The sequence below is a fragment of the Macadamia integrifolia genome, chromosome 2 (assembly GCF_013358625.1).
Source record: "Macadamia integrifolia cultivar HAES 741 chromosome 2, SCU_Mint_v3, whole genome shotgun sequence".
NCBI classification, from domain to species: domain Eukaryota; kingdom Viridiplantae; phylum Streptophyta; class Magnoliopsida; order Proteales; family Proteaceae; genus Macadamia; species Macadamia integrifolia.
The window spans coordinates 34,174,732-34,200,204 of NC_056558.1; the positions used below are offsets into that span (position 1 = coordinate 34,174,732).

At 36.1% G+C, this 25,473-nt stretch overlaps 1 protein-coding gene and 1 non-coding gene across 2 annotated transcripts; one reads left to right on the plus strand and one right to left on the minus strand.

Annotated features, from left to right (window-relative positions):
• Nucleotides 1-9,779: 9,779 nt before the first annotated feature.
• On the plus strand, nt 9,780-12,438 carry LOC122065211 (aldehyde dehydrogenase family 2 member C4-like; the record flags this gene model as incomplete). The annotated part of the gene is made up of 7 exons (XM_042629030.1): nt 9,780-10,196; nt 10,619-10,708; nt 10,834-11,007; nt 11,096-11,233; nt 11,595-11,732; nt 11,867-11,928; nt 12,087-12,438. Coding segments are annotated over 7 exons (1,293 nt in total), but the record flags the coding sequence as incomplete, so codon positions are not given.
• A 5,283-nt stretch (nt 12,439-17,721) lies between these two features.
• TRNAL-CAA lies at nt 17,722-17,805 on the minus strand. Its single transcript has one exon. It is a non-coding gene; the product is annotated as a tRNA-Leu (tRNA).
• Between the last annotated feature and the right edge of the window lie 7,668 nt (nt 17,806-25,473).

Genomic DNA, 25,473 nt, shown 5'->3' on the forward strand with positions numbered 1-25,473 from the left:
AGTAAGGATTTAACTGCATAACTACATAATAGGAGTAAATTATTGAATAGACTGTTTGACAGCCTTTATGGTCCTTAATTCTTCCCTAAATTAAACCATTATGTTTTGTTAAAACAACCAAATATTTAATCGTTATACAGATTAATCGGATCTGTTTTGACAGTTTAAAATGTTCGGTTTTCATGATGTCAATTCGGTTCGAAACCAACGGGTTAAACGGTTAAAACCAACTCAACCCATTTAAGCAGTCAGTCTTAAACTTGAAATCAAAATCGAATCATTTACTAAACGGTTTTGCGATTTCGATATATTCGGTTTCAAATTCACATCCTTAGTAACACACCACAACCATCACCTACTTTCATAAAGCAATCAAAAGCCAATGTATAATTCTATCACCAAACTGAAGAAGAAGAAAAACTCCAATAGGGTGCCAGTTATCTATCATAACCAAGTGGCGGAACCATCATCAATTTTGCATTTAATAGCATGAAGAGCTAGACGTCTGATCTTTGACGATCTTCCTCCAAGTCCAACTAGCATCCAAGTTACATGAGACTGTCAGTTCCTTATCAGAATAATTTCTCTCCTATCCTTACTGTTGTTGATTGTTAACTTGTGTTGGCATATGATTGCTCTTAGAAAAAGAGCCATGGCAACAGCAGCCAAATGACAGTTACTAAATGTTATATCAAAAAGTTAACAAAAAAGCCTAATCTGTACAAATTCCGGTAATAGCAAAACCTCTTCAATCTTATTATGTAATAACTTCATTGGCACCTGAGAACAGTTCTTAGCATGCTTATAGAGTTCTTAAGTCTCCAGTTTCCACCCACAAAGACGAAGCATTATACAAAGTAGTCATCACCATCAGATCCAACATGAAGAGGACTTGATGATGAGTTATCTCCTTCATCTGTCACCTCCCTAGCTTTCCTTCCCGCGGCCCTCACCCCAACATTCTGATTCACAATGCTATCCTCAGCATTATCAGCCTTTCTTCGCTTGGGGTGGTTTCCCCCAACCCCAGGAGCCTGCAAATCTTCTTCGACATCCGTCAATGCACCAAACTCGCCAGTGCATTTCAGTTTTTGTTGTGCACCTTCTGCAGCTTCACTGGGTTCTTCAGTATTTTCACTCAATTCCTCATCATTTTTGGATGCCTCCTCATCACATCTCTATTGATCTGTAATAATCAAATCCATCAGAAAATAAACTAGGAGGCTCGGAAATGGAAGTGAATAGTCATCAACATCCTGTTTCCAAATATTTGGTGATGGGCTGTTCCCTTTGATTGGGGATTCCTCTTTTTTATTTATCCTTTCGGTTCTTTTTGGTTGTAAGGGGAATAAAAGGGAAGAGAAGTGAAGTTTTTATAAACATTGTCTAACATTATTGTTTAAACTACTTAAGTTTATTATTATATTTAGTAATGATACATTTTAGATGTGATTTCTATTTTGTTTTTCAAATCGAAGGGATTTGGGAGCACTTTTTATTTCTTGATATAGAATTTGTGAACACTTGTTTTCGACATTTTTCTTCATTTCATTTTCAGTGGGAAGCCTTTGCTGATGTTGTAAGACTTGAAACAGTTGGGCTCTGGGTTTATTCTCCTTTTGGCTTCCATTATATATCAAAATGCTATCTCTAGATTTGCTTTTGTGTTTCTTTTATGTTCTGTGTGGTCAGCACAGGTTTACTCCACCCTTCTAATTGTTTCTTATATGATATGTGTATTTCTTATGTGTCTTGATTGTAATGACCTAGACACACTAGGTGAGCTTTTGGGCTGTCTGTGTAAAGAGTTTTGATTAGACGACACTTATGTTCACTTGTAGTTTCTTTCGTTGATAAATATTGATGCAGATCCGAGGGATCGGATCGCTTAGGGGCCACTAAATAACCAAATAGTTCACTCTAGACAAATCAGGGGCAATATTATAATTTCTGGTACAATTTAAGAGCTTTATAGAGTGAAATAATTTACTAAGGACTTATCAAGAATTAATCCCAAAGAGAAGGATCAATTTTGGAAATAAAAATAGTAGTGAGGTTAAACAGAAATAAAACCCAAGAATGAAGGGTAATTCCGCAAACTAGTAAAGAGGGGGGTTGTATTAATAAAAAACTTAAAGTTAGAGAGCTTATATGTAATAACAGCAATTGTTTATTTAAAACCCATAGGAGAACCTTTCTTCTTCTTCTCGATGGAACACCAGGCTAAGGCAGTAGACCAGCAAGGCTTCGATGTAGAGAACTCCTTCAAATCTTGTCGACTGGCCATGAAACTTTAGGCGTAGGCTGAGCATCCAGTGCTCTCTTGAATCCAACAGGTAGGTGTCACAAAAACAGCACACAAAGGGAGCAGTTGCACCTGCAACTCAGATCGGGCGGCAGGTTTGGGTTCAGCTTAGTTGTAGGTCTTGTTCCCCACCATTGGAAAGACCTTTGAGGCTGAAACTCTGGGGTTTAGGTCGCCTAGGAGAGAGGTTCTCAAACCCTAAGTCTCAAGCTCATCTGAGGGGATATCTAGGGAGATCGATCTTCTAACTAGCACTGCAACTGTCACCCAGAAAATAGAGTACTAGAAACTTCAACAGCAGGAAGTAAGAAAGGGTTGGGAGGAAGAAGAAGATTAAAAGGGGAAAGAGAAAATTTCAGAAAGAGTTAGGGAGGGGAGAACCAAAATTTGTATTCTTCAAGTTTTAAAAAAACTGAACTTCTCCATCGTTTACATGTCCAATATAAAGGGAAAAAATAAAAAAAAAATTAATGGCAACTAACTTAAAATGGAAACTAATATAAAATTAAAAACTAACTAATTTTAAAGAAATTGTTTATAAAATAAAAGAAAATCAAATCAAAGATTTTTCTTTCCTAAGTCCATCGTGCAACTGCATCAGCTCTTCCGGTCTTAAAAGAACTCGACTCTGTTGAGTTAGGTCGTGCTCCCAAGATACCCTTGTAAGTTGCTCGTTGATGAGGTGGCACGTATCTCGAAGTAGAAGATGGGAACATAACACCAAGAGGAGGAAGAGTAGGCTAACGTATCACTGGAGCAGGAGTCAATCGATGACATGGCATGTCTGATAATGCGTATGGCCTCATTAAGTACATACGACCTCCTTGCTTCACCTTGATGGTGTTCAGTGCACCATCATATAGAATGCCTGCATATCGCTACCAAGGTCGCCCTAGAAGAATGTCGCAGTGTGCCAATGGGGTGACCAAACAGGTGACATGGTACTGTAGTGGCCTAAATTGTAGATGTACTCGAACAACTGCAGTGGTCTCTTCTCAAGCTGTGGGTCCAAAACCTCGCACGTAAATCTTCTTGAAAAGCTGCTTCTGTGGAAGGTTGTGTGTTCAAACAAATTCAACAGATATAAAATTTGCTTCTGCCCCAGTATCAACAACTGTGTGAATATCAGTAGGTTCAGAACCATGTAGAAGAGTACCCTTCTGTCTGAAGAGAGGAGCTTTATCAACTAGTCTATTTGAAAAGGATGACAGGTTAGCTAAATGAGCTTCTACATCCTCATCTTCATCATTGACAATACCATCGTCCTCGAGGGGATAAGGATATAAATGAGATTCATCTTCACTCTTCTCCATCAGCTGCTTCTCTGCTACGTTCACAGAACGAGTCCTGTTAGGACACTTGTTGGAGTAGTGACCCTTCTTGCCACAACTATGGCATATGATATTCTTCAGCCCAACACTATTCTTTTTGAACTCTGACCTTTTCTCTTCAACTCTGCGAGCTTCAAGCTTATTTTCCTCCATAAGTGGTGGATGTTTATAAGCTGAAGAAGTCTTGAGCATACCCTTCCAATAAATGGACTTCTCTTCAGCTGTCTTGGCATGAGCCGTTGCCACATCAACAGACTTGAAATCAGTGTTAGTCAACTCAAGTCGAATCTCAGTACTTAACGCACTGATATATCGCATCACCTGTTGCTGGTCTGTTTCCTGAAGTTGACACCTTGAAGACAATTTGTGGAACTCAAGGGTGTAGGAATCCACATCCTTATTATCTTATTGCAAGTTAAGCAGTTTATGGAACATTACCTTCTCATAATTAAGATGAACAAATTTTTCAGTTAGGATCTGCTTCATAACCTCCCAATCGGAAACGGGTCCAAGTCTTCTGACAAACCTTACATACAGTACATCATCCCACCATGAACATGCATATCCCATAAACTTAGTGATGATGAGTTCACACTTCTTCAAGTCTAGAAGAGACTTATACGTAAAAATCCTCTCAACTTTGGTAAGCCAGTCAAGAAATTCCTCAGGTCCCTTTTCACCACTGAACTCTGGAACCTCAACTTTGATACCATAATCTCTATCAGAAAATTATCGGGTAACATATTGGGGAACAACTGGATCACGTTGCACTTGGTAAGGTGTATCTTCAAGCCTTAGGGCATTAAACTAAGGAGGTGGTGTAGATGGTCCTTCATCGACTCGTGTTTCAAACTTTTGCATAAAGGAAAGAATCTTAACGGGGCACCTTGAGTGTCATCCATCAACTTGTCATATTTGGCCTCATTCTTCTCAGTCCTAGCATTAGTTTCTTTTTGGTTCTCAAGTACCTCACGATACAACTTGTGCAACTCAACATTGGTGATGTGACCTGTCATGATTAGAGAAAACAGAAAATTTGCTCTGATACCACTTGATGCGGATCTGAGGGATCGGATCGCTTAGGGCCCACTAAATAACCAAATAGTTCACTCTAGACAAACCAGAGGCAATATTGTAATTTCTGGTACAATTTAAGAGCTTTATAGAGTGAAATAATTTTCTAAGGACTTATCAAGAATTAATCCCAAAGAGAAGGATCAATTCTGGAAATAAAAATAGTAATGAGGTTAAACAGAAATAAAACCCAAGAATGAAGGGTAATTCTGCAAACTAGTAAAGAGGGGGGTGTATTAATTAAGAACTTAAAGTTATAGGGCTTATCTGTAATAACAACAATTTTTTATTTAAAACCCATAGGAGAACCTTTCTTCTTCTTCTCGATGGAACACCAGGCTAAGGCAGTAGACCAACAAGGCTTCGATGCAAAGAAGTCCTTCAAATCTTGTCGACTGGCCATGAAACTTCAGGCGTAGGCTGAGCATCCAGTGCTTTCTTGAATCCAACAGATAGATGTCACAAAAAGAGCACACAAAGGGAGCAGTTGCACCTGCAACTCAGATCAGGCGGCAAGTTTGGGTTCATCTTAGTTGCAGGTCTTGTTCCCCACCATTGGAAAGACCTTTGAGGCTGAAACTCTAGGGTTCAGGTCGCCTAGGAGAGAGGTTCTCACACCCTAAGTCTTAGGCTCATCTGAGGGGCTATCTAGGGAGATCAATCTTCTAACTAGGGCTGCAACTGTCACCCAGAAAATAGAGTACCAGAAACTTCAATAGCAGGAAGTAAGAAAGGGTTGGGAGGAAGAAGAATATATTAAAAGGGGAAAGAGAAAATTTCAAAAAGAGTCAGAGAGGGGAGAACAACTCACGGCAGTCATGGTTTCATACCAAAATTTGTATTCTTCAAGTTTTAAAAAAACTGAACTTCTCCATCGTTTACATGTCCAATATAAAGGAAAAAAATCAAAAAAAATTAATGGCAACTAACTTAAAATGGAAACTAAACTAAAATTAGAAACTAACTAATTTCAAAGAAATTGTTTCTAAAACAAAAGAAAATCAAATCAAAGATTTTTCTTTCCTAAGTCCATCGTGCAACTGCATCAAATATATTCATATCTCATGCTTTATGAAACATCAAATTTTGTGTGTAGATTTCCCTAGCCTGTTTTAATTTATGTGCATATTGCCACAGGTTTGAACACAACATTGAGAATTGAGATAATCTAAAGATTTTTAATATATAGCATATACTCCCTCATAAAAAAATTCGTAGACAATGGAGGTATGTTCATATCATTAACAGTTTTTAATTTTTTTTTTTTTAAATGTACACATATACACACACAAACAAATAAATAACTAAAGTACCAGAAAATAATGAGACATGGGCTGCTGATAGCACTCTTTGGTTCTATCGAAACTAACCTGGTAAATCATTGATCCAATGGTAGCTTTCCTCCATAAATTTAATATATTTTTGCTGCTTAACTGAAGTGCTCTTTGTGCATTTAGATTTTAAAGGAACTTTAAATTTCATTCTTGGATACCTTTGTTTTGAACAGCCCTGTGTTGGATAAATCAAGAATCAAGTTTATAGAACTACATAAACAAGATAGCAGACAATGATTTAAAAAAAAAAATAATATTAAAAATAAAAATAAATAAAAAATAAAAAAATAAAACCAACTTGCAACACAATATTTGCAACCCTTGGATAGGTCACTTCTTGTTGTAAATGTACTTGATTTTGTACCTACGCCCTAATACATGCAAGAAAACATTAAGATAACATTTTCATTATGACATACAATAACGTCAACAGATGGGATTAAAACAGAAACTGATATAAGAACAACAACAAAAACAGCATCATCGCCTCACAACAACAATAAAGCATTATCCCAATTAAATGGGGTTGGCTAAAAATTCATACAAAGAAAAATAATAATAGAAAAAAAAAAAGGAACACATCAACACAACATAACACAATAGAAAATGTTTATGAACCCTGCTAGAATAATTAAAAGGGTAATTACCCAGTGCCAATCCCATCGATGTGGGGTCATAGGATGGATAAGTTTGGAGATGGTCCTAGTCTTTGGCATTTTTACTTGAAGTGACCACCCAACTACACAAATGTCCCGTCGTGTAATAGTAAACCGATGCACAATAAATCTATGAATCGCTAAACAGATTGTAGTTGTTTAGAAAGATTTATCATATTATGATAAGAAAATAAATAAAATGATATCATCTAGGGCATAAAGGGGCAGTGCAAATAAAGATACATAGAGCAATATATATTTCATAAAAAAGCAGCATTAACAGGAAATAAATAAACATACATAGAGCCAAGATATGGCATAGTCCTAGACAAATACATACCTCCAAACACAGAAATACTCGTTTGGCTGAGTATAGCTGAACAAATGCATTTAAAATATGTGCCCCTCCAATGAATAATTCGTTGGTTTTGTTCATCACTACACATAAGTGACAACAGTGTATCAAGCACAAAGACCAACAAAGGGTGATCTCTACGGTTTTTTTTATTCCATTTTATAAGAAGTTTTTTTCTTTGATTCCCCATGCTTATCTGATGTGGGACTAAAAGTCATCTTCGATTAGATCCTAGTTCCGACTTATGTAAGGCCCTCTTGTCCTCCATAAAAGACAAGCGAGTACTTAATTACTTACCTATGCATATTTGTATAGTTTTACTATTTCCATAGATGTAGCCCTAATGAATTAGAGATAGGCCACTAATCTCTCTCCTCAATATAGGAACTAAATATTGAAGTCATATTTTTAGTCAGATATTGTAAAATCTAACACAAAAATTGAGGGTTACCCATCGTTTTAACTCTCTCCTACCATTGAAATAGATCACCTACAACATGATGGTATATCTATTACCCAAAAAAAAAAAAATTACCATGGTATGTCCAAACAATAGAATATAATGCCTTCTTAATTTTTTGGGTCTATATTACCCCTGTTTTTTAGTCTTGTACGTGAAAAATCTAAACATTTAAAACATGCATCGTATATTCTTTTTAAGACTTTTTTTACTATCCGATTTAGGTTTTTTGTTTTTTTTTTGTCATCTTAAATGTATCATCATGCCATTTTGTTTTACTATGGTCCTAACCCTAGTTAGTTAATTCGCGTTTAAAACGCGTTTAAAACGGCGTCCCGTTTTTTTGCCGTTTTAAACGCCGTTTGTCGAATTTTTCACAGAAATTCGGTAAAAAATGGGAACGGGGCTATTGAAAGTTTTTTTGCCGTTTTAAATGCCGTCCCATTTTTTTGACAGTAAAAAAACGGATTTTGAAAAATATAAACGTTTTAAAATAGAAACGTTTAAAACGGGGCTATTTTTTTTTATTGTTATCTAGGTATTTAGAGAATTATTATGCCAATTTATATCTATATATTGCCGTTTTTTGACACCGTATTATTTAAATATAAACGTTTAAAACACGTATCGTCCGTTTTTTATTTTTTTTTTTCCCCGTTTTTACCGTATTTGACCGTATTTTTGACCGTCCCGTTCACGTTTTGATCCGTTTAAAACATGCCCGTACCGAACAATGTTTTTTTGCCGTTCCCGTTTTAACTAACAGAGGTCTGAACCAGCATATTATTCCTACTAGGGTTGTAATCGGGCCAAACTAGGCTAGTGGACTGGGTGTTTTTAAGAGTTAACCAACTTTAGGCTCTCTTAATTCAACGTGCCCAGATTGAGCCTGATTGAGTTGAGTTGAGTTGCCCCCGATTGACACCGATAGTCCTTATTTTTGTCATTTCGTAGGTAAACACAAGTTCAGTCTGGGCCAACAAATTTAATTGGTATCGATATTGACCAATATCGATACGATACCAATCCAAGATCGATTGTATCATTTTTAATCGGTCAATATTACTCCAATTATTCATCAAATTTAGGTTTTTTTATGATTTTACCCTTGATATTAATATGATACCTGAGATCCCAGATCGGCCAAATATTGCGATCGGTGTCAGCTGATACCAATCCGATACTGATACCTAAAATGCAAACTGAAAATTAGCGACATTAATTGTTTTTTAAGGACTAAGGAAAATCAGGAAATGGGTGGGGAGAAGAGGCATAACGGACAAGTTAATGTGGAGGATCCTCCTTATATCTCACAGGCAGGAACCATGTGGCTGATACTTGGCCAGGACAAGGACTCTTATAAAACGACAAAGCTAAAATCCAAATTCCAGAGTTCCCCCAAGGTTGCCTCACCATGGTCTCAAGTGGGTTATGCAGCCAATCCATTCACATGTGAAAGCAGAGAAACAGTTCATTATCACATACAACTGAGCTAGTGGTTCAAGTAATTTAGCCTCCTCTTCAATTGTCCTTTTCTTGATTCTAAATTATTGGCTTCACTAGAATCATAGATCTCTCTCAGGCTTTTGCCTTATCCATGGATGTCCCACAGCATATATAGAGTGACCAGGTGATAAGAATAATCTCCCACTAGCATGAAGCTAGCAACCAAACCTTGGGGAGAAATCACCATAAGGGTATTTTGGTAAAGTCAAGACTGTAAATATCAGTAAATAAAAATACAGTAAAAGGTTGGTATGCCGTCGGAATAACCAGATCTGTGTCTATCTCTGTCCTCCTCCTTTGGAAAAGTCCTATGCCTGTCTCATCCCAGCCCTTCCATTGGTTAAGCCATTAGCTCCAGAAAACCGGCTGCATGCCTAACCTCCTCCCCTAAAAATATCTTTTCATTCTTTTCCCCACAAGGTGGAGACACTCCAAAGATCATTCATTTATCTAGTTTTTTTCAGGAATGTAGTTTCCATTTTGATTCAGGGGAGTTGAACAAAATTGTAAATTCAAAAGCTAGAATGGCCATGTCGGTGATGTGTATGACAATTTGACCTAATTCCACTTTGTGGTTGGCAAAATCATGTATCCTGGGTCCCGGCAACTAAGAATTTGCCACGTTTCAATGAAAAAGTTTCCTTCTACCCAAAAAATATTGTTTCCATGAATGTCAAAGTTAGGATTTTTAGTCATTACTTTGTATCCACCCTTCTCAAGTTTCATTAGTTTAAAATAGGGGAAAATATTTATATTAAATCTCTGACTCTTTTAGTTGGGTGGATTTGCAGGAGAGGGGAAAAATAATGATGAAATTTGCTGACTTAATAGATCAAAATGTAGAAGAACTGGCAGCCTTGGATGCTATAGATGCTGGGAAATTGTATTCTATGGGAAAGGTGATTGACATCCCTGGTGCAGCAGACACTTTACGTTATTTTGCAGGTGCTGCTGACAAAATCCATGGGGAGACATTGAAAATGTCAAGGGAGCTTCATGGCTACACTTTACGTGAGCCCATTGGTGTTGTTGGCCACATCATTCCATGGAACTTCCCTTCTGTAATGTTTGCCATGAAGGTTGCCCCTGCCTTGGCCGCCGGCTGTACAATGATAGTCAAGCCTGCTGAGCAGACTCCACTCTCTGCTCTCTTCTTTGCTCATCTTTCTAAGCTGGTAAACAAACTTCAATTCATATGCTCTTATTAATTTGGATTTTTCAAATGGACTAAATAGTCCACAGACCCTGCAGTAGCGGGAGCCTTATGCATTGGGTTGCTCTTTTAAATAGACGGTTCCCACCACCACCCCCCAAAAAAAAAAAAAATCTGTCTAGCCCAGGTACATTGGCTGCTTTGTTGTGCATAGGTTCTCTACTCGAGTTGGGCTAACAGAAAAAATTAAACAACTGCCTAACGCAGTTGGTGAGCTGTGGCACCCAAAAAGCTCATGCTTACCAGGAGGTCTCGAGTTTGAGCCTCCTAGTTGTTATCTACTTCCCCTCTTTACCTATCCAAAAAAAAAAGGGAGAACAAATTATAATCTCATACAATTGTGTTCACTAAAGTTTCCTAATCACTTATTCTTTCATATAACAGGCTGGAATCCCTGATGGAGTGATTAATGTTATTACTGGGTTTGGTCACACAGCTGGTGCTGCCATTAGTTCTCACATGGATGTTGACAAGGTATTCTCTCTTTTTACTTCATATATAAACTGTTAATTACTAAAGAAGCTAATGAGTTTTGGGTCCTATTAAAAGGTGCTTTTCTTGATCTGCAAGTGCTTGTTCTTGTGATTGACTCCATTCAGGTCAGTTTTACGGGATCCACAGAGGTTGGACGATTAGTTATGCAAGCTGCAGCAAAAAGCAATTTGAAATCAGTAACACTTGAATTGGGTGGGAAGTCCCCTCTTATAATCTTCGATGATGCTGATGTAGACACAGCTACTAATCTTGCTCTCATGGGCATCTTATTTAACAAGGTAAAATACGAATTTAATCGTACTTAATTCTGTCAGCTAGTAAATCTAGTTCAATAATATAATTCTAAGAGATTGGATTAATGTTCAGGGAGAAATCTGTGTAGCGGGATCTCGAGTCTTTGTCCAAGAAGGGATTTATGATGAATTTGTGAAGAAGGTAGCAGAGAAGGCAAAAACATGGGTGGTTGGGGACCCATTTGATCCTCGTTCTCAGCAAGGCCCCCAGGTAAAATTTTACTGATGTTGATGTTTTTGGTTCCACTACTTGAAAGAAAAATGTTCAGCAGTTCCTTGCCAGTAATTTACTAGTCTTACCACTGCTACCAAAGCACATCAAAGCCATAAGATTTCTAGATAATTAAGTCTAGCTTTTGAACTAATGCATCATAAGAGATCTACAGGGGAATCTTAAGATCTTTTAAGACTTTCCTTTGAGCTCTGTTCCCTTGTTTATGCACATTCTTCTTTGGTTTCACATGGGTTGGCAGTATGAACTAATGCATCATATGAGATCTACAGGAGACCCTTAAGAAAAGGAACAAAAGACCCAGCTATTATAATCTAACATTCCACCTTGTGTGCTATAGGCTGATAAGAAGCAGTTCGAGAAAATCCTTTCATACATCGAACATGGCAAGAATGAGGGAGCTACCTTGTTAACTGGGGGAAAATCATGTGGTGAGAAGGGATATTACATTGAGCCTACAATTTTCACAGATGTGAAGGTACAAGATATATGAATTTGTATTTCTTCAAAATGAATTAGGGAATTCATAACCTATGACTAATATGAATTTTTCGCAATTCATAACCTATGACTAATATGAATTTTTCGCATCGTTGCTGATGACCATTTCAGGAAGATATGAAAATATCAAGGGATGAGATATTTGGACCTGTGATGTCTCTCATGAAGTTCAAGTAAGTTTGATATTTCCTTCTCCTTTTATTCAAACCATATAACAAAGGCCAAAATTTCTTCAACACCCTCTTGGAGACAGCAACTGATTCTACACTAAAGATCAATTACTAGATGTTCAATCTCTTAAGCATCTTTTGTTTCTATCATATAATTGTAGGACGATCGAGGAGGCAATACAGAGAGCCAACAGCACTAGGTATGGCCTAGCAGCTGGAATAGTGACCAAGGACTTGAATGTAGCCAACACAGTCTCAAGATCAATTCGCGCCGGTGTCATTTGGATAAATTGTTATTTTGCTTTTGATAGAGACTGCCCTTATGGTGGATATAAGATGAGTGGGTTTGGTAGGGACAATGGATTGCATTCCCTTGAGCAGTATCTGCAAGTAAAGTCTGTTGTAACTCCCATTTACAATTCTCCATGGCTCTAAATCTGTCTGCATCTTTAAAACTGGATAATGGGTAACAGCCACCCTTACACAATAAAATTCCCACTTTATTTCCTCTTAGTTTTACCATTTCCTTCTTTGTTCTATATATGTGTATGCACTTGTTTTTGTAATATATCTCAACTGGGCTTCACATATAAATTGTTGGTTTTGGTAATAGAATGGTATATCATGGTGTTCCAAGTTAAGGTTTTTGCCCTGGCCATTTTATTTGCCTCCCAATCTAGTTATAGTGGTATACAATAAGAGAAAGTTTCCCTTGACCGCTTGCTGAGGTTCACTACACGATCCAAGTGTTGGAGATCCCACCTCACCTTCTCCCCCACCCCCATCGAGTGAACCTAAGGGCACATGGTGAATGGATTAGCCTTATGGAAACTCGATCCTATACATGTCCATTACCCAGAAAAAAAAAAAAGGTGGTAACTAGTGATGGTCGTATAAGTAAGTATTTGAGAACATCCCTGGGTCCCAACCCTTCAAGGATACAAGATCTTATTAAGACCAATGTTAGCAAAAACGTCGTTTTAAAGCGATTATGTTTTTTACCGTTTAAAACACATTTTTCCATATGCTTCCCAAAGATATGAAAAAAAAAAAAAAAAAAAGAGCAAATGGTAAGCATTCCCGTTCTAAACACGTTTAAAACACATTTAAACATATTCCCTTTTTTTGGCGTATTTTAAGACTTAACTTGTTGAACATAATGTCTACTTAATTGACCATATCTCTCTCCCAAACTCTGATTGACCTGATTTTTTCGCCAACTTGAAGCTAACTCAATGTTCTAAATATCTTATGATATCATCTTCAACTCAATATCAATGCATGGACCCCGAAATTAGGCTACAAACTGATGCATTTGCTTAAAAGTGTTTATAAAGTGATGACTCCCAATTCAAACTAAACACACATCACTCCTAGAGTGTGTTGACTATGTTGACAATAATGAACAACATCATAGCCAAGACACATTGCTCAATAAGACTTTGAATATGTTTGGTGTAAGAATTTTGAATTGGTGTTGGATGATATTCAATTATATATCTTAATTAAAATGATAATGAGAAATGGGATATATATGCAGTATTGTTGGATATTGTAGTTGTTTTGAACATTAGATGCAAATATTCATGTAATAATTCTAATTCATATGACTATACTACCATTTTTTTTCATCCCGTTTGTTTGAAATCTACACGTTTAAAACTCGTACCATCAATTTTCCGTTTTTTTCCAATCTCTATTTTTTTTACCGTTTATTTGATTGTATAGTTCAAAAATTTTTATTATTTAAAATCCGTACCTCTCGTTTCTGTTTTTTGTGATTTCCGTTTTTGCTAACTATGATCGAGACCTCATAATTGTGTTGAAAGATTGGTTTAAGACCTTATCTTAAATGAGAAGTGAGATATATCAAAGCTTTCAAGGTTGTTTTTGTTTGAGGTTAGATGTATCCTTAAAATTCTTATCAGTACTGAAAGGTATGATCAGGATTCATTATGTTGAGGTCCATCAACTAATGGAAGGTTTTCAATCAAATTGGCATATCGGCCCACAGTCCCGAAGAAGCTGTGGAAAATAGGGCTGCATAGGGTTAAGTAAGGGTGTTAATCGGTTTGGTTTCGGTGTATACAGTACGGTTCGATCACATTTATTTGGTTGAAACCAAAATCGAACCGTTTACTAAACGGTTGCACTTTCTGAAACCAGAATCGTTTAGTAAATGGTTTCGATTTCACAGTTTTTAAACGGTGTCAATTTCATGGTTTTAGATGGTTTTGATGGCGGTTTAATCCATATGGTTTCTAAACGGTTAACAATCAGTTTGCTAGTTTATTCGCATGCTTATTGAAATTTGCTTTTGTTGATAAATTGGCGCCAAAAAATTAGAGGATTAGGAGGTAATACAAGTGAGCACTTCAAAAGAACAAAAAAAGTTTGCAACTCGAAGGAAATCCACCTAAAGGATATAAGAACTCAAGAAGAACTACTTCTTCTCAAAGGGTCAAAGGCTCAAATAAAATTATGAATAAACTCCAAGTATTCTACATTCCATTCACTAGTATAAACTTATATAGATGAGTATGGAACAACCTTCCAAGCATTGAAAATTTTCAAGAATGAAATTAAGACTAATTGAAAACAAACATTGAGAAAACGAACAACTATCCAATAGGAAAGGACTTTGGAAACCTTGAAAGACATTTTTCACATCTTGAAGAGTCTGAAAATATAATGGTTGAAGTGCCCAAGAAGTTTTAGAGCGTAATTTGAATGAAAGTTGGACTAAAAAGATGAATTCTAAGTGTCTGCAATCAACCCAAACACACTTTACCAAAACGGCCATAACTTCTTCTAGAAAATTTGCACCTCTTTTTTTGTGTGTTGAAAAATAGACTTCTAGATCTTTCCATTCATATATGGCCCCTTTTGGTTCCTTCTCAGTTGGTACAGGTGTCACCGTGAAATTGCCCCAAAATCCTGGACTGTAACTTTTATTTCCAGCTTCTATCATTTGGCTTGGGCTTGTGGGCTTATTAGACTGGTTTATGGGCCCATTTGAAAATGCTTCTGCATCATAAACACTTCAATCTTATATCAAATTAAATGGCATTGAACAAGCAAGGGTTTAACTAAATAACTACATAATGGAAATAAATTATTGAATAGACTATTGAACAACCTCTATTGTACTTTCTTCTTCCCTAAATTAAACTCATCATGTTTTGGTAAATCAACCAAACAACTAAGCAAAAGAAAATATTACATGTAGATGGGAGCACGTTTGGAGCATAAAGTAAATAATAAAAACAAAAAATCGATCGATCTAAGGGAGAAGAACTGAAGAACTAAAGAAGAGAACAAGAAGAAAACGAAGCTTGCGAGTTGTGGCTTTGTGCACTTGTGCAACTTCTACCCTTTGGCCTTTGGTGTCTCAAATACTTTTTATCCCAATCGTTTAGGGTTTTTATCTTTGGCAGTGATGTATGTACTGATTATGCCCCTGCCTTAATGCCCTTAACCCCTTATTCTATTTAATCGCTATACAGGTTAAACAGGTTGGTTTTGGCCGTGTAAACGGTTTGATTTTCACAGTGCCAATTCGGTTTGAAACTGACATGTTAAACGATTAAAACCGCATCAACCCTTTTAACTAAATGGTCATAAACTTGAAACTATAACCAAACCATTTACTAAATGGTTTTGCGATTTCGGTGTAAATGGTTTGGTTCGGTTTCGATAAATGGTTTTGGTTTCAAATTCACATCCTTAGGGCTAAGGTTGCTGGAAGTCAAAGAGTTAATGTCTTCTTGGATCCCAACCTCTCAAAATGGGCTCTTTGTTATTCTAGACTTGGGCATTGGGACTCTTCCTTCTTGGAGGAACTCATTCCTTTTGTACAATCTTTTTGCTCATTGTGGATGAATAAAAATGGTCCCATCCGCGGGTTGAATAAACAAAATAAAAAAAACGAGGATTGATACACTACAACAAAGAAGGTCTATAACTACAATTTTTTCACAGTAAAAGGTCTAAAAATCCGCAACAATAGCCTATTACTGTAAATTTATTGCCATTTTCTTTTTGCAGCTACAAGTGCCAAGGAAGGGGAAGCAAAAGTTCAAATAATTGTCTCTATCTAGGAGCGTAGCACTTCCCTGTCTCTATCACTCTCCTCCCTTATGAAATGACATATGCCCATGTTGTGGGAGGAGAGAGACGGACTTAGTGTATGCTATACTCTTGGACAGAGAACTCAATTCCTTCATTTTTGTGGGGAAAGTGCTTCCTGCAAGGGATTGCGGGCCCTATGTGTGCGAGGGCCAATGAGGATGCATGAAAAAGCATCAACTGAGGTGTTATTCTCCCTTTCATGGGGGCGGCTAGTCATTTTGTCCCATCCCCCCCCCCTCCTTGTGACTATGCGTAGGACCACATTCCCCATAAAAACCATTTTCCCATATTTTTTTAACAGGAAAACCTTTGGCTATCCTAATTTATTGGATAGACCCGCTAAAATCAGGCCCATATAGGAATCCACATGAACCAGGAAAGACCAAGGGCCATGATGACCATGAAACATTGAAACCTCATGCAAGTGGCCCTAAAGGCTTGGACTACGGATGCAAAAACTTGAGGTTTGGATTTGGCTCGAATTATTATTATTATTTTTTTTTAATGGGCTCGGGCTACCCTTAGCCTACGCAACCCAAACAAATGAAGTGTTTTTGAATTATTATTCATAGGAGATGGTTCTCTGAGTGAACATATAATAATTCATATTAGGAGGCGTAATGTATGCCTTACGCTCAAAGGGCCTTTTCCTATTACATATAAAGAAAATCTCTCCAACTGCCAGTGTGCGCTATGCCAGCAAGTCCTTTCTCTAGTTCTATATCTCTCTTGTCTATTCGCTATGTAGAAACTGAAACCTAAACCTATAACGATGCAGAAAATAAACATAAATAGCAAACAAAAAGTTAGTAATACAACATAAAGATTTACGTGGTTCGGTCAAATTTTCTACATTCTTTGTCAGATGAGAGTTGCTTCACTTACAATGAAAAGTATGGTTATAGTCACTTGTCTCCATGCATGCATCATGTTGTTTAAAGAATTCAATCACTATAAATTTATAGAAAAATATATACAAGTGCAATTTACCAACATACCCATATAACTCTAAAAAGAAAAACACCTCGAGCTTCCAAGCCCTATGCACTTTTAATGGTCTTTAGGAATCAATCTACAAACCATGTAATGGAATACAAGACATCCTAAGTTCCTAACCCAACACCCTATTGATGAATACAAAAGCTTGATAATAGTTGGAGAGAATTAGAGCATTAGTGTATAAAATGGATCTAATCCTTTGATGGATTTTGAAATGGGTGGCCCTAGTTCCCCTCTTAGCTTCTTATTAAATCTTAAAATAGGGTCCCTAAATTTGGCTTTCTATTTTAGCTAGCTTAAATAGATAATAAAATACAAAGTCATGAAAATGATGAAAGGGTTTAATGAATAAATTATAAGGATGAAATGATGCTTGTCAGAGGTGGGATTTCAACCCACTCCATGAAACTGAAATAAAGGGAATTAAAATATGAATAATATGTATTAAATTAGAAGAAAAAAATAATGTGTATTAAATTATAAATGTGTAAAGGGAATTAAAATATGAATAAAATGATGCTTGTCAGAGGTGGGATTTCAACCCACTCCATGAAACTGAAATAAAGGGAATTAAAATATGAATAATATGTATTAAATTAGAAGAAAAAAATAATGTGTATTAAATTATAAATGTGTAAAGGGAATTAAAATATGAAAAAGAAAAAATGTCAGAAGTGGGATTTGAACCCACGCCCTCTCACGAGGACCAGAACTTGAGTCTGGCGCCTTAGACCACTCGGCCATCCTGACTGATGGTTAAAATTATGAAAAGTTTTATATATTATACTTAAAATATTTTTTTCATATGGAAAAGTAGGTTGGGCCAACACTTAGAACAAAATTTTAAATCTCAATTAAAACCATTGAGGCTTTTTGCAAAATATTTTGGTTTGGATGAAACTTGAACTAAACTTTGTATGACTCGTAGGAAGCTTATTGAATTTTCAGCCAAAGTTTTAGGTTTCGGTTGCAAGTTTTAGTATTATTTAACAACACAGGGGAGGAGGTCGTGGGATCGAACCCTGTCGTATGCATTGTGTGAGTGTGTGTGTGTGTGTATTTTTTTATTTATTCTATACCCACCCGTGGGTTGCCCAAATGGTTAGGGCGAACTCAGGATTGTGTGGATTAGGCGCACGGTCTTAGGTTCGATTCCCCATCTGTGCATCTGCGATTTAAGTGGAGATCATGGCGGTGGGTTGCTATGCTAGTCTCCCCGAGGATTAGTCGAGGTGCACGTAAGCTGGCCCGGACACCTTGGTTAACAAAAAAAAAAAAACAACAACACAGGGCCACTCACATGGGGGTGTTTACTGCCCTTCACTGCTTTCAGTGAAAGTTGAATGGTTCTTATTCAACCCAGTATGACCCGGTTGTTGTGGTTGTGGGGTCAGTATGGACCCGCGGAACTAGTCAGGCCGAAGGCCTAGATACCCGTCGTTATCCAAAAAAAAAAAAAAAAAAACAACACATTTGCATGATCTAAATGTCATATTTTGAGTTCAAGATGCTTGTATGTTTCGACTCCAAGAGGAGAAAAAGCCTCGAAAACCCAAGATTTGATATTTTTTGCTAAATCATCTACATTTTTTGTGGACACAAGGTGTTGAGTACTAATCAACGTTTCCATGGATTTGAGCAAGAATTGTTCAAGATTTTCAGTTGGAGCAGACATACATTTTTCTTCAAAAAATTAATTTTTATAAAAAATAGGGTAAATATTTAATTAGTTGACTTCCAATTTTCTATATGTTAGAGCGTAGGGTGACCTACGACTTCATAGATTCAGATTTAATTTTTAGGTTTTAAAGTATTTAAAACAAATCATTAAATTTATTTTTGCAAACCAAATTTTTGAAAATATTATCGGTAATATATTCTCGATTATATTTTGCTAGAAAGTTATTATTATTATTTTTTATCTTAAAATCTTTTAAATAAGTGAATTTTACAAAAAAAAAAAAAAAAAAAAAGAAGGAAAAAAATACTATATTTAAGTTAAAGAGATCATACCAATTTTTTAAAGTATTTTTTCTGAATTTTTAATTAAATATGATGGTTATATGTGGTTCTATCCTTAATTTTGGTTCATTAGGATATTAATAATTTAATAAGATATTTTTTTATTAGGAAAAAAAATAAGAATTGGATAATAATTAGGAAATAGATTTGTTGTTGTCTTAGGAGTTTTAATTGATTTAGAAAATCTAATAATGTGGAATTTTTGTTGCATCATTGTAAGAATATTGCATAATGACTGTTCAGGGAGAAGACATAGTATGGAGGCCCATTCAATATCTAAAAAAAAAAAAAAAATCATCCTTAACTTTTCGGGGAATCCCTCCTCAGTGGTTGTCAATAAATGATTTTTTTAATCTTTTCGACCTTGATTCCATAGTAATAAATAATAAAGACTGAGAAATAGAACCATATGAATTGATTCAATTTCAATAGCCATGAGTATTTTTTTTTTTTTTTTTTAGTAGAAAGCCATGAGAGTATTTTAGGGTGATCAATGGATGCTCTAGATAGTGATCATAACTCTCAGGACAAGCCCCCGTATGGCAAGCAGCGCTTCCACAAGACCAATGGGCGATAGTGGGTATACCAAGACTCGAACCCACAACTAGTCGACTCAAGCGGTGATGGGTTGAAGGCATTTTCACCACAAGGCTACCAACCCCATTGGTTATGGATGCTCCTATTACACTTGTACTCTTAGAATGATGAAAACCAATTATGTAGCATATGCATTGAGAATTCAGGATTCAGGCATTGTATACATCATTAGTCCGTTGTAAGAACTACTCATAATAACAAGTTAAAAAAAATGATTTCGTAAGGCAAGCGTTTTGAGTGTTATATGTGCGATACCATGATATCTATTTTAAGGAGGGGGGGAAACATAAAAGGCAGTGTTGTCCCTGCGCCTAGATATAGTAGGTGGCAAAATGACTGCTCAACCCCTCATGAAAGGCAGAAATTGCATCCCTATTGATACTTCTATGGTGCTTCCATTAGCCCACGTACTGGAATAAAGGTTATGTTGCCTTATACAGAAGCCAATCCCATATTTTAATTTGTTCTTTCAACAGAAACACCCAAACTATTAATGGTTTGGTTTGGTCCTTTATTTATTTATATATATATATATATATATAGCTTTTCTCCCAAACATTGAAATACAATTTGAATTTGAATATTCAACCGTTTAATTGGCGACTTTTTAACATGTCTAACTTTAAATGAATCTAATTAATAATGAATCTTTGTTGACCCTATTATGGTTAGGAGTTAGGAGTTAGGACTTTGGATAAGATCTCAACCATTCTGCCTTATCAACCAATTGAATTGTCACAATATTAAAATTAAGTACACATCAATTCGGGCACATAAGAACATGTCTTTTCCCAATATTTGTTGGGTTACGATAAAAACGTAACCAATTGAACAGTTACTAGAACGGTTGGCAATTTTTTAATTATAACTGTATAATTCTTATTTATTAGCATAATTCTTGTACAAAGTTTTCAGACATAAGGAGTAATATTTGACTTGTTAACTACTTGTTACAAACAAGATCTTGTTACATCGAAATATATATAAATTTTGACTAATATCGCTAATGTTAATGGTTGAATAATTGAAAAATGAGATTATTCAGGAATACACATTTGAATGCTAAAATTACGCATTGAATTTCTAGTAGTAGATCCATAATCAAAAAAGTGTTTGCGATTATTTCATTAAAAAAGAATGGTGCTCTTTTTAAGAGTACGTGTGGAGAGCTTTTTGTGGGGAAACTAGCGAATATGGTTTGAGGGGAGGTAGGCATCGACCCAACCATATGAGTATTAGAACTATAATAGTTCCGATGAATAGGCATTCACTTTTGACAGTTATATCACTCCTCAATGGGGGGTTCTTTTCACCCTTCCCTCACGGTACTACTTCGTTGTTGGTCACACATTAGTATTTAGCCTTGCAAAATGATCATTTATGATTCACACGGGATTCCATGTGCCCCATGCTACTTGGGTCAGATCATAAGCTAATGATGCTTTTAGTTACTCGACTCTCGCCATCTTGGGTGCATGTAGTATTCTACTGCTTCGCCTATTGATCGGGTTTTGGATTGTTCAGATAAATATCTCCAGGGTGAAAGAATGATCCTTAGTTGCATGGCCTCTGCATCCAGACACATAACGGGGCGAAATGACACTCCCAGGGCTTCACTCCTACAAAATAAAATAAACTCACCCTTGTTGATGATGCCCATGTATACCCTCCCATTGGCCCATATATCGATATATGAATCTGAACTAAATTTAGAATAAATCTAGGTAGGTATTTGATCTATATACTTGTACCAGCTTACCTCAATAGATCACAAAAAAAAAAATTATCTTGATACAATTTGAACATATTTCTTAAGAAAAATTCCACCCCCCCCCCCCTTCTCCTTCCTCCCTCTCCCTCTCCCTCTCCCTCTCCCTCTCCCTCTCTTGTAATAAAAAGGTTTTAGTCTCACAACAATGAGAGTGAGGCGGCTTCCATCGTCTTCTAATTTTAACACGACATCAAGCTTTTTTTTTTTTTGGGTAAGAGGATCTCAATCTCAAGCATAAAATAAGAAGTGTAAAAAAAAAATATACAGTATTTTTATTAATAAATTATACCTAAGAAAAATAGTCATACAAAGCGAGTTTTAAAGGGTAATCTTAAATAAGAAATGTTAATGTTCACGAAAGTCGATGAACTTTGTAGAATTCACTATGCCATGTGGTAAATAATATTAAACATGGATGGATTCATGTAATAGAAAATTGTCTACTCATCTCTTGGTAAAATCTTAGTTCAATATGAATTTATATTGTGGGTCAAATCATGATTAAAAGTTAAGATTAATTACATGAATACCATAAACCTCTAATAAGTAATAGTTGAAGTGAGTGATATGTTTGTAATTTCTAGAACTTTTGAGACACTTTTAATCCACATAGCATGAAGATTCCTTTCTAACATAAAACCAATTGTTTACCATATGGCAAGTTGTGAACTTGCAAAGTTCACCAACTCTTGTAATATGTTATCAACTCTCTTATTTATTTATTTATTTAAATTTTTAGATGAGAAACAAAGAATTTATTGCTCAAGAAGACACAAAGTTAGAAACTCATGTACGTGACGATCATGTCCTTAACAAGACCTGACCATTTTGCAAAGAGACCTATAGAGTTACCTCAACTTTGATGTATCTTTTGGTAGTTGTTCCCAAGTCACCAACAAGACGAAAAGAGGAAAAAAAATTCATAACATCATTTATATTTTGGTAGAAGGGGCAAAACAAGGGACCCAAAGAGGAGTCAAGAAAAGATCCATTGAGGGGCCATGATGGGAACCCATGAGGGTCACCCCTTTTTTTTTTTAAATTAGAAAGAATAAATAATAGACTAATAAAGGTATTTATTTAAATGTTGCAGGCCGACATGATCTACGGACCAAGTATCTAAGCATTATCCAAGAGAGCAGTGCCAACTACTAGGGCAAACTTTGGGTAGGCCATGGACAACTCCAATTATCGGGGATTTAAATATCGAGAATCATATCGTTATTGGTTTTCATTGATACTATTATTACGGTATATCAATCTGGATCGATTGGTTTTACCTTCACTTTGTATTTTTCTTTAATGACGTTACCCTTAATATGATACCAATGCTTGATCTAGGACTGGCCAGATATTAGTATCAGACAAGGCAAAGGTCGATACCAATACGATCTAATCGATCCAATACATTTAATTAGAACCCTGATAGTTACTCATGACAAACAAGGTCGAGTTAAGGTTGAGTCACGTGAATGTTCATATAAGTGAATTAAGAGTCCACTTCACTTATGCTAAAATGGGGACGCATGTAAGGAAAGTGATTGGGTAACCAAATCCTTAGGTTTATTATTCTTTATTCTTTTTATTTTAACATTCAATTGTCCCTCTTTCTTTGAGGGTGGCGATTGATGTGCACAAGAAAGATCCAAGGTTGAGGCAGGGTTGTAGATGTTGCAAATTTTATGCATTTTTAGAAAAGATATAAAAAGGGAGGAGATGAAGGATAAAATATATATATAATATTTAAATCAACAAAAAACAATTTTTTATCGAAACAAATAAATAAAAGAAAACATACCGAAAAGATAGGAATAGGTGGGAATGCCGGATTGATTAAAAAACGAATTCATGAAAATGATATGTATGCAATTTTTCTCCTTATGCATATCTGTAGAATAGAATAGCGTAAGTGAAACTCCACTCTTATTTCACATAAGTGAATATTCACCAGACGAACAGAGTCCAATTCCAAGGACACAAGAATGCATCCATAAGTTAAGAAATCAATATTATTGTTAATCTTTAATTAAGAAACAAAAAGCTAATTTGTCTTAAGATTAAAGAACAATATCTCCTAATTTATTAGTTGTCCTCATCGATCCCACTCAATTTAAAGAAAACTCTTCTAACTGTCAAATTAATTCCACCCACCACCCGGATGATAGAAAAACTCCAGCTACGATTATTAAATCACTGTTAGTAAAATTAGGTCCCACATCCCAAAGCCCGAACTGTAACTGGTTAATATAAATATAGCCGTTACTTCTTTAAGTTTGAGTTCGTAATTTTTCAAATGTGGGGATGTATCTTAACAGTTTTTTTATAGCCACAGCACACGCAGCACGCCTTCTAGTTATGAATATAATGTTCTTTACTCCCTCACTGGCTTGACCCCATAGCTTAATTTGGAGTCAAGAGGGGACCGGCGGGCCAAATCATTGTAGCTAACCAATCAGAGCTTCACATTTGTAATTTATTGTACATCCAACTCATCTCTCAAGGGATTGTACGGTTTGTACAGCTATGCACAGTTCTGGTTGGATGAATACATTATGTACTGTTATGTACATGTCTAAGTATTGGTATGGTCGGATCGGTTGTATCAATCATGTCGTATCGGTATTGACTGAGACTAATACTGATTCCTGATCAATCGGGATTGGGAATTGATACTGAAAACTGGTGTCGAAATAGGGGTAAAATCGTAAGAAAAACATTTATATACTTTCGGTGAAAAGTAAAGACAAAATGGTTCAATTCAGATCAATATCACCGATATCGATAATGAGAACTAAATCCTTGCTTATGGAAGGTATAAAGCAGTGGCATGGTAAATTGTAACATAGAGAGACATTGGGGCTTGGCTTGGATTAAGCTTGGCTATTTAGGGATTTTGACTATAAGGAAGGCTTATGGACATTTTATTTTTTGGTAGGAGGATTATGGACATTTAAGCCATTAGACAAATAGGAAGCTAGCCTGATCCAACCAAGTAATTTTAAGGCTCCATTTGATTGCAAGAGGAATTAAAGAGAAGGTAAATGAAGTTTTCGAACTTAAAAAATGAAGTTTTTGAACTTAAGAAATTAAGTTTTTGCATTCATTATCTAACATGTTTGGATGAATTACTTAAATTTATTACTATATTTAGTAATGGTACTTGTTATATATGATTTTTAATTATTTTGCTTCTTAAATTCAAGGGATTTGGATCCAATGTAAGGTTGTTCCATTATGATTTATGAGATAATGATTGTGAGTTTGAGTTAGGAAATAATCTCTCCGCAAAGTGAGGGTCAAGGTACATACATCCACAATGCCTGCAGCAGACTTGGATCTCCTGTGGCGCAACATGGCGTCTAGCGTGCATCCGATGCTAGAAACGCTTTGGGCTTCGTGCTTGAGCCTTTCTAGCCATTGGATGCACGCCAGACACCCTGTTGTGCTACAGAGGAATTCAATCAAGCCGGAGTCTCGTGCACTGGGTACACCCTTTTTTATGTTTGAAAATTCACTTTTCTTCCCTTTTATTCCCCTTGCAATGAAGCAGAGCCAAAGGGACTTAAGATGTCTAGCTTTGTACTAATATCCATGAGTTTTGAAGTGGTTGGACTTTCACTCGTACCATCATCCACTAACAAGGTATTCAAACCATATTTTAGATAGTATCTTCGGGACCGAGTTTTCCTTAAGATCTCTTCACCATGAGGGAATTATCAACCTCATCCAATAAAGAATGGTGGAGGGGGGGGTGGGGAATGTTTTTGGGCCATAAAGTAATTGTTGAATTTCTCAAAGGGTTTAGTATCACAAAAATAATCTCTTATAGTGCTCTAATTTCGTTTCTTCAACACCATGACTGTTAAAATAAGGGGTGTTTGGGAACATAAAAATTATTTTGCAAACACAATGATAAGAGTGTAGTAATACTCTTCCATGAAGATCCCCATATGTTAGATTTTTTTTTAAACACGGTACGTAGTGTAGTAGGGGATGATAGGTTTACACGTGGATCCTTTTTTTTTTTA